Source organism: Solanum pennellii, chromosome 12 (assembly GCF_001406875.1).
Source record: "Solanum pennellii chromosome 12, SPENNV200".
Classification (NCBI taxonomy): domain Eukaryota; kingdom Viridiplantae; phylum Streptophyta; class Magnoliopsida; order Solanales; family Solanaceae; genus Solanum; species Solanum pennellii.
This window is the reverse complement of record NC_028648.1, coordinates 78,560,396-78,569,927: the sequence shown is the minus strand read 5'-3', so window position 1 is coordinate 78,569,927 and position 9,532 is coordinate 78,560,396. Positions and strand designations below refer to the sequence as shown.

The window sequence follows — 9,532 nt, the reverse complement described above, 5'->3', positions numbered from 1 at the left end:
AATAACTCCTAATATATAGCTAACTTCCTATAATACATATTTTTGTGATCAATAATTATGTCTAGCCAAAAATTTGTTCGTCCAATTTTTGACAATCCATTTTTGAACATTGAAGAATTACCAAATGATACAATTAAACGTCAACCTGAACCCCTCACACAAGCCAATTTTGATCCCAATGGTACTTCTTTAGTCATATCTAAGGATGTAGACCTAGACATCAATAAAAAAACATGGATGAGAATCTACGTACCACGACGAATAATTGCAAATCATGACGATGATAAATTGCCAGTTATTTTCTACTATCATGGCGGAGGCTTTGTCTTCTTTCATGTTAATAGTTATGGTTCGGATCTATTTTGTCAACAACTTTCTGAGAAACTTGACGCGATGATTATTGCCCTTGAATATCGTTTGGCCCCTGAAAATCGACTTCCTGCAGCTTACGATGATGCCATAGATGGGTTAAATTGGATTAAATCAACTCAAGATGAATGGATTCAAAATTATGCTGATTTGAGTAATGTTTATCTTTTTGGATCAAGTTCTGGTGGAAACTTGGCTTACCATGCAGGTATTTGGATTCAAGATTTAAAATTGATACGTTCAATTCTCTATATATTTATGTTCATTATAGTAACAAAGTATCTTAGTTTAACTGGATACTAAGTTTTTGAATTTTATGATTTCAAATTAAAATATCATGATGTGTACTATTTTCAAACTCGTGGTCGTAAATTTACGCCAAAAAATGTTTGGGACAACGGTATCATTTACTCCCTTTCTCCCATTTTATATGATTTATTTTTCTTTTTAATCAGTCAAAAAAGAATTATATCACATTTTCTTTGTTTGACAAATATTTAACAATATTGTCAAATAGTTTATGCTTGTTGAGTCCCACTTATTTGGCAAGAAGTCTACATTAGGTGTACTCTTTTTAAGGTTAATTTGGTAACATTGTAAAGTATTCCTTTTATGTTTCTTTAACTACGTGCTTAGTCAAACTATATATTAGATAAAGTGGAATGTAAGGAGGGAATAATAAGGAGATTAGCTAGCTTTGATTAGAGTACATCCCTTTTATTAACCGTCTAAATTTATATGTATTGAACTAATTATAATTTTATGGGCTAATTTTGTCACCCTTACCTACAGGGTTACGCGTAGCATCTTTATCAGACAGAGAACTAGAACCAGTGAAGATCAAAGGGCTTATCTTGCATCAACCATATTTCAGTGGAAAAAATAGGACAGAATCTGAAGAGAAGCTAAAAGATGATCCAACTTTGCCATTACAAGCAATTGATAAGATGTTTGACTTGTCCTTACCAAAAGGAACACTAGATCATGATCATGAATATTCCAATCCATTACTTAACGGAGGGTCAAAGCATTTAGATGATATGATCACACGAGGCTGGGGGATCCTTGTAACCGGTGTCTCTGAAGATCCTTTAATCGATGCCTCGCGCAACTTTGCTGATTTTATTGAAAAGAAAGATGTAAAAACTTTCAAGCTCTTTGGAGATGGTTACCATGTTATTGAGTTGTTTGAGCCATCTAGGGCTGCAGTCCTATTTGATGCCATTAGGGATCTCATATCTGCTACTAAAAATTAAAAGTATTGAGTTTGTTTTGTTATATTTCCTTTTGTGCAAATAAGAGAGGAGTGTATAGTATGCATTCCTTTGTGTGTGAGATTACTTTAAGTTGTTGTATTTTTCTCATGAATAAAAGTTTCTAGGATTGAGTTAGTCCTAATATCTATTTCGTATTTTGCAATGTTGATGACTACCCTCTAACTAAATTTGTAAGTTTAAAGACATAATATCATCACCCAAATTAGTTGCATAGCATACATATGTATATGTATGATATTATTTTCTGATCCTTCACATGGATGTTGATAAGAAATTTAGACTTTGAAATTTATTGAATTTGAATTATTCAATAAGACAAGAACAGAATTCATGAAAACCATTCATGTGATTAATCAACCCCAATCATTTTTATCAAATTCAACTTAACTTCTATTAAAAAGGATGTGGTGGCAAAGTTTTAAAATTGATTCTACTTTGTTAGATCCACAACTAAAAGCTTGTTCAACTAGACAAACTTATGTACTAATAAACATTATCATAATTTCATAAATTTTACTACACTCTCTCTCTCTTTTGCATGAGACAGTAATAGTTGAGTGGTTGATTCGATTCCTTGAAAAACTTTATTCTTTGTGTTTCACAATAACCTGTGCACCACTCTTTTTTCTAGCTTAGCTTGTGGAATCCTATAGGCAGAGAGTAGTACGGCGGGATATTGAGCAACAATGAAGCTCTCTAAGTGATTAAATCCACCACTCAACTGCTACTATTTTACGTAAAAGAAAGAGAAAAGTAAAACATGAAATGACAATAATGAATAATAGTATGTAAGTATCTCTAGTTGAACATGTTTTAAGTTTTGGGGTCCAACAAAGTAGGATAAATTTTCGAATTAGCAACCATTTCCTCTTTAAATAGATGTGAATTTGAATGTGATGAAAATGATTGGGGCTGGTTAACCAAGATTCATATAGAAAAGTGTCACTTTGGTATGAAGCTTTTCCTACCAAAGGCGACTTTAACAGTTTAGTCCTATAAAAATGTAACAGTAGTATGTATTTTTGATGATTGACAAAGTATATTGATGTTTTACAAAGTAAACTATGTTGCATTGTTTATCATCATCAAAAAGGGAGAAATTGTTTGGAAATAGGTGAACATATAAATAGTTTAGATGATTAATAAACTTAACGTGGTTCATTATATATAATCAATTAGGTTAACCAAATCCCCACACATGAATGCAGACAACCTGTATAGATATGAGAGATTGCAGCAAAGAAGAAACTAATAAATTGCATAAATAAAAGAGCAAAAAAAGAAACAACTTAATTGAAGAAGCAAAATAAGGGTAAAAGTAAAGTCCAAATAGGAGTCAAAGTTCCTTATAGGATGAAACTCTTCTAGTAATCTTCACCATGACATATATGGTAAGTATATATAATGAAAAAATAATAAATCATGAAGATTTTACTAATATCGAACATGAAATTATTTTCAAACAGATTAAAAAATAAATAAGACTTAAAACTTAAAATAAATGAATCACGATGACATTGATGATAACTGATATTCAGTATAAAATACATACATTTAGTTGTTATAAAGTTTTCATATGTGTTTTTCTACCATCATTTAATCATTATTATAATCATTATATGCTTATGAGTGTGCTTCTTTGCACAACTTTTTTACAGCTAATAAGCATGTTTGAAAGAAAATTTGAAGTGTTATGGAGTTTCAAAGTCGGAATAGAGGAATGAGGAATGTTATCAAGACTGAGTCTGAGATTCAATAGTCAAATGGACATACAAAATATCAAGAAAATTGTGAGGTTCTACAAAAAGTCACATGCGGCGCGATCATGCTACCAGGCTTGTGCTGCATCAAGAGGAAAACATGGATCAAGGCTAAAAAGGGAGTTACCGTGGCCACACTACCCATCCCAGTTCGTGTGATATTTATAAAAAATGATAAATAATCTTAAGAATGGGAAGAAATCGTCATACATTAGTCTTGTTTAAGGTGAGCCCATGTATCTAAAGACTAGTAAAAATCACTTATCTTATGAATTGAGTACCTACCAACTATCCATGAAAACCACATGATGTCAAGTGTTTAAATGTAAGACAATCCGAACAAGAGTTCCTATGGTTATTTTTCAAGTAATCATAGAGGAGATCTTATATATGCTCAAAGGGAGGTAATTCATGAGACAACAGACATTGAGGAAGAAGGAATTGCAATCAAAAAGATCATTTATCATTGTGTTTCTATGAGCCTCAATAAGATGATTTTTAAGATTGATTCTTTAGACATTATTCGAGTTCTTTTTTAAATTTGGGAGATTCTGTGGCAGATTTCAACTATAATAGGACACATTAAGTATCTAGCTTAGTTATGTCAAGTGAGACTTCAAAATGTTTTCAGAAAGGAAATTCATTAGCAAATTAAATTACTAATGTAGCCTTTGAAAGGGTTGGACAACAATGATTTTTTCCAGCTTCCGTAAACTTCCAAGCAACGAAAGAAACATTATTAACTTAGAAAAACCGCTAATACCTAATTTGAGATACAATCTAGAGAAATAAAGTAGAATGAAAACATAGAGGAACACAATTTCATTATTACATGATATTAAAAGTAGTATATATCATGAAAATGGGGGAGTTTCAGAAGATTTGAAACAAGAAGTAATTTGGCTAAATATTCATACACAACTGAAGATTTCTTTTCAATTATTCAAAACTCACTGTTACTTCTTTAGTTATAAAAAAATGAGTCACTTTATAGAATGTCATCAGAAAGGAAAAACCTGAAGAATCAACGACCAATTCTTTTTTGGATTGCACATAGAAAATGCAGCATCAAGTTTCATTGGAGGAACATATCCAATCAAATCATCTCTCTCCTGACAAAAAGAAGTTTATTAGTTAGAATTAGACGATAAAGACATCAAGGCGTTTTTATTTTTTTGAAAAAATAGCACTCACCTGGCCCTGCTTAGATCTAGAAATGTGATTAGGAATGACAACAAACATGGGAAGAAGAAATGACATAACATTAGCTACTTACAAGGAATTGAGAGCCAGACCACAAGACTAGGCACCTGTACAAGAACTATCTTAGGAAACCACTAGACCACCAGATTAAGTCTCCATCATTGAAATGGAGGAAGTCGGAAATTGAGGGAAAGAAATGAAGAACAAAATACAAAAACATACCTCTACAAGCTAAGCAAGATTGATATTAGAAAGAACAAGAAAAAGGGGTTAAGGACCCACAACAAATGGGGGAGGAAGGTGAAATTCCACAAAACTCCAAGCAGCAATATGAAGGACAAGGATGAGGAACACAAATTAATGAACTCTTATTTTTTAGGGTTTCTTTATAAATACCTAAAGGTTCATTTTAATGGGCTGAACTATTTCTTTTTGGGCTAATCCTAATTTTGGATTGGCCCATGCTTGTACATACTTTATTAATGAATAAAAAGATTTTGATGCTCCAAATTATTTTTTTAAAAAAAATCAAATGCTTATAAATTTTAAACATAATTCAGAAAAGATGTTTTATAATAATGCAAGATATATAACTTAACTATAGATATAAAAATTATACTAAAATCAATATTTGTATACCCTTCTTCTAACCAATCAAACTCATATTTAATGCAACATCTATGCAAGAAATTAATATGTATATATTATATTTAATTTATATCATATTTGGATCCTTTAACATATTCTAATGACGATTTTAATTTTGAAACTTTTGAAATTATGGTTAATTTAGGATTAATAGTGATAAGTACACTTGAATTTATTAATTTGCATGCAAATGTAGATATATTTTCAGATATTATTTAGCTTAAAACAAAAAAGAGTATATCTGAATTTAGACATGTTTGCATGAAAGTTATCCTTTTTTTTATCATTACATGTCAGACACTAAATTGAATCAAGTAAAATTCCTAAAGTATTATTTTATGATCCAATAACTTGTGCAGATTCAATATAATTACTGATATTATTCCTCAATTTCGAATTAAACCTTCTCATATACAAATGCTCCTTAAATAATTGCAATATAATGAAAGCAAGGATTCATGTATTTTCTATACTATGAATCAACTTCCTTTTCAACATATGTGTTCTTTGACAATTTAGAGTTCTTATTACATTAGTTGTTGCTCTTATTTGTAATATATTAAATTGTTTAGAGTTTAATTTCTGAGTTAATTGGCAGGACAAATACTTGATTGAAAGAGACATTATATATACTATTTATTCTAAATTTAGGAGAAATTGGTCAAAAGTCCTCCTAATCTATATTCGGATTTTTAGCTATACATACACTTTAACTTTACGGAAGTCGTATCACCCACCTCAACTGTTAAAAACTGTAATAATTATCTCTCTAAACGCTTAGTTGACAATGTGAGTGTATTTCACTCTCAGAAAGTGAACATCAAAATCTATTACTAAAACTTTATTCTTAATATTTTTTTCAATAAATATATGTATTTTTAATTATTTTGTTTAAGGCCACAAGGTCAAAAGGACAATTTTGTACATTTGACATAACTTTAATTTTTTAGGACCATAAAATTCAAAAGTCTTCTTTATTTATTTAAACTCCGTGTCAAGTCAAACCAAGTCATTCTTTATGAAACGGAGGAAGTATTATCTTTGAAATACATCGATATTCGATTTGGAAATTTTTGTTTTATTGTGAACTCCAAAAATTATTGTTGCCCTCCCATTATGGAACTAGCTTGGATAAAAAAAGTCAACCAGCGTTAGGCCCACAAGATAGTGCCACGTAGGCCGAAAAGGGGTAGAAAATTATTAATAAAATATGTTTAGGGGGGTAATAGGACATTAATATAGTATAAGTGTGTCTCTTATATTTCGGGCATCGGTTGAGGGGTACTTATTTATTATCCCTTTATTAAATGCTAAGTTTGTAACCATTGATTTGTTGCATTGAATATATATATATATATATTTGTGTGCGCGCGCGCGCATAGTCTTAATTAAGAGCATGTTAGGATTGTCTTAAAAAGTTGCATGTAAGTCAAAAAATAAAAAATCAAACTGAAATGATTTTTTCGATCAAGAAATAAAAAGTAGGGAGAGACCTACTTTTGATTTTTAGTTTTTTTTAAAGTCATTTTTAATTTATTACAAGTTATTTTTAACCTTTTCAAATACTTTCAAAAGTTAAAAATAACTTAAAAAGTAGGTTTAATCAACTTTTACGTCAATTCAATCGGGATCTAAGTAAAATTATATATATATGTACAATTCATAACAATAGTTCGACAGATTCCTCAACTTCAATTATATAAATTTACTTTGAAGGAGGAACATTGCTTCTGTGTAAGATTGTCCCTTTAAAAGAGACTTAAGTGTTTGATTATAAAAAATAAGGATATTGTTGATACATTTTCCTAGGAATACATTGTTTAAGTCTTCTTTGTTAAGAAAAGCATTGCTCCAAAGTGGGACTTTTCTATACAATTTATCCCAATTATTTTTATCAAATTCAACTTAACTTCAATTTAAAGAGGATGTAGTTTCAAAGTTTTAAAAATTGATCCTAATTTGTTAGACCCACAAATTAAAAACTTGTTCAACTAGACAAACTTATGTACTGGTAAGCATTATCGTCATTCATAATTTATACTACACACGCTCTCTCTCTTTTGCATGAGACAGTAGTAGTTGAGTTTGATTCTATTCTTTGGAAAACTTTATTCTTGTGTCTTTCAATATCCCGCTGCACCACTCTAGTAATTTTGTTTGATTTATAACTTTTTTCTACCTCAAGCTTGTGCAATCCTATAGGTTATTCAATGTTTTTGCTTATCATCTTTTGTGCACTTCTTATCTTGTTCAATATCAACAACCTCTCATTTTCAATATATGAATCAATTTTCTTGCATTTTCTATTTGTCTTTCATGTTCCGTTGTTACCTTATTATTTAATTTCTATTTTTGTTGGTTGTGTTTCATTTGCTTTCAATATTATTTGCACGAAGAACATCATCTAAATTTCTTTTCCCCAATTTTCAAACAGAACACATCTTTATCTCTTTACAATGAGTAAACGATATTTATAACAATCATGTTCTTGGCATCTACGTAGAATAAACCATAATATCCAATTCAATGTGGAGAAAAGTAGAATTTGTATTATAAATCATATCATCCACCCTAGTAGTCATCTCAAAAGTGAGATGTGACACCAACATTGGACTTCATCAGTCAACACTTTTTAGACTTTTCATGTAATTAGCTTTGGAAAGAATGTGTCTGATTTGGTATCTCTGGTCTTAATAGAAAAGTTAAATATGAATCCACTATTAAGACTGGAGTCATCAAAACAATTATTTCTTCTCAAAGTCAAATGCATGAAATAACTAAAAAAAAAATGTTAGACTGATGAAGTTTAGTCCATGTTGATGTCTCTTCTCACTTATGGACGACTAATAGCGTGAATGACATGGTTTATTTTGTCAATTTTGTTTTGTCCACATTCAATTAGATCGTGCTGATTATGGATAATTTTATGAAGATGCCAACAATATTACTCCTTATAATAAGCACGGTTTACTTATTGTAGAGACAAAGATGTGTTCTGTTTCAAAATTGAAAAAAAAGGTCTAAACGTTATTCTTCGTGCAAATGATTTTGGAAAGGAGATTGAACATACTCACGAAATTCAAAAAAGGGATAAAGAGAAAAGGAACATTTGAATATGCAAGAAAAACGATTCGCAAATTAGAACAAGAGGTTGCTAAAATTGAATAAGATGAGAAGTACGCGAAAAACAATGAAAAATAACATAAAACATTTCATATAATTGCACAAATTGAGGTAGAAAATGTCAGTAATCAAACTAAGGCAAATCAAACTAAGCAGAGAAAGTAGTACAGTGGCATATTGAGCGACAGTGAAGCTCTCCAAATGATTGAATCCACCACTCAACTGCTATTGTTTTACGTAAAAGAAAGAGAGAAGTAAAACATGAAATGATAATAATGAATAATAGTACGTAAGTATCTCTAGTTGAACATGTTCTAAGTTTCGGGGTCCAGCAAAGTAGGATAAATTTTCAAATTTTGCAACCATCTCCTCTTTGAATAGATGTTAATATGAATGTGATAAAACTGATTGGACTGATTAACCAAGATTCATATAGAAAAGTGTCACTTTGGTGCGAAGCTTTTCCTACCAAAGGCGACTTTAACAGTTTTGTTCTATAAAAATATAACAGTAGTATGTAGTTTTGATGATTGACAAAGTATTTTGATATTTTACAAAGTAAACTATGTTGCATTGTTTATCATCATCAAAAAAAAGGAGAAATTGTTTGGAAATAGGTGAACATATATATATTTTAGATGATTAATAAACTTAACGTGGTTCACTATTTGTTATCTTATATATACTCCATTAGGTTAACCAAATCCAAACACATGACTGCAGACAACCTGTATAGATATGAGAGATTGCAGTAAAGAAGAAAATAATAATTGCATAAATAAAAGAGCAAAAAAAGAAACAACTTAAATGAAGAAGCAAAATAAGGGTAAAAGTAAAGTCCAAAGAGGAGTCAAAGTTCCTTATAGGATGAAACTCCTCTAGTAATCTTGATCATGACATATATGGTAAGTATATATAATGCAAAAAAAATAAATCATGAAGATTTTACTAATATTGAACATGAAGTTCTTTTCAAACAAATTAAAAAATAAAATAAGACTTAAAACTTAAAATAAATGAATCACGATGACATAGATGATAATTGATATACAATATAAAATACATACATTTAGTTGTTACAAAGTCTTCATATGTGTTTTTCTATCATCATTTAATCATTATTATAATCATTATGTGTTTATGACCTGTGCT

General features: G+C 30.0%; 1 protein-coding gene and 1 long non-coding RNA gene across 2 annotated transcripts; one reads left to right on the top strand and one right to left on the bottom strand.

Annotated features, from left to right (window-relative positions):
• LOC107005775 (probable carboxylesterase 120) lies at window positions 1-1,780 on the top strand. Its single transcript, XM_015204433.2, has 2 exons — window positions 1-577; window positions 1,162-1,780. Exons 1-2 carry the CDS (start codon window positions 58-60, stop codon window positions 1,623-1,625), a joined length of 984 nt encoding a protein of 327 aa, XP_015059919.1. The 5' UTR covers window positions 1-57; the 3' UTR covers window positions 1,626-1,780.
• A 1,360-nt stretch (window positions 1,781-3,140) lies between these two features.
• LOC114075399 lies at window positions 3,141-4,956 on the bottom strand. The gene is made up of 3 exons (XR_003575851.1): window positions 4,832-4,956; window positions 4,683-4,716; window positions 3,141-4,518 (listed from the first exon to the last, which is right to left on the bottom strand). It is a non-coding gene; the product is annotated as an uncharacterized LOC114075399 (long non-coding RNA).
• Window positions 4,957-9,532: the final 4,576 nt, after the last annotated feature.

Bases quoted from the DNA above. Each gene is read 5' to 3' on its own strand.
- LOC107005775 (XM_015204433.2), top strand. From the start codon at position 58: ATGTCTAGCCAAAAATTTGTTCGTCCAATTTTTGACAATCCATTTTTG. The intron at 578-1,161 runs GTATTTGGATTC...CCTTACCTACAG, and splicing joins AAACTTGGCTTACCATGCAG to GGTTACGCGTAGCATCTTTA.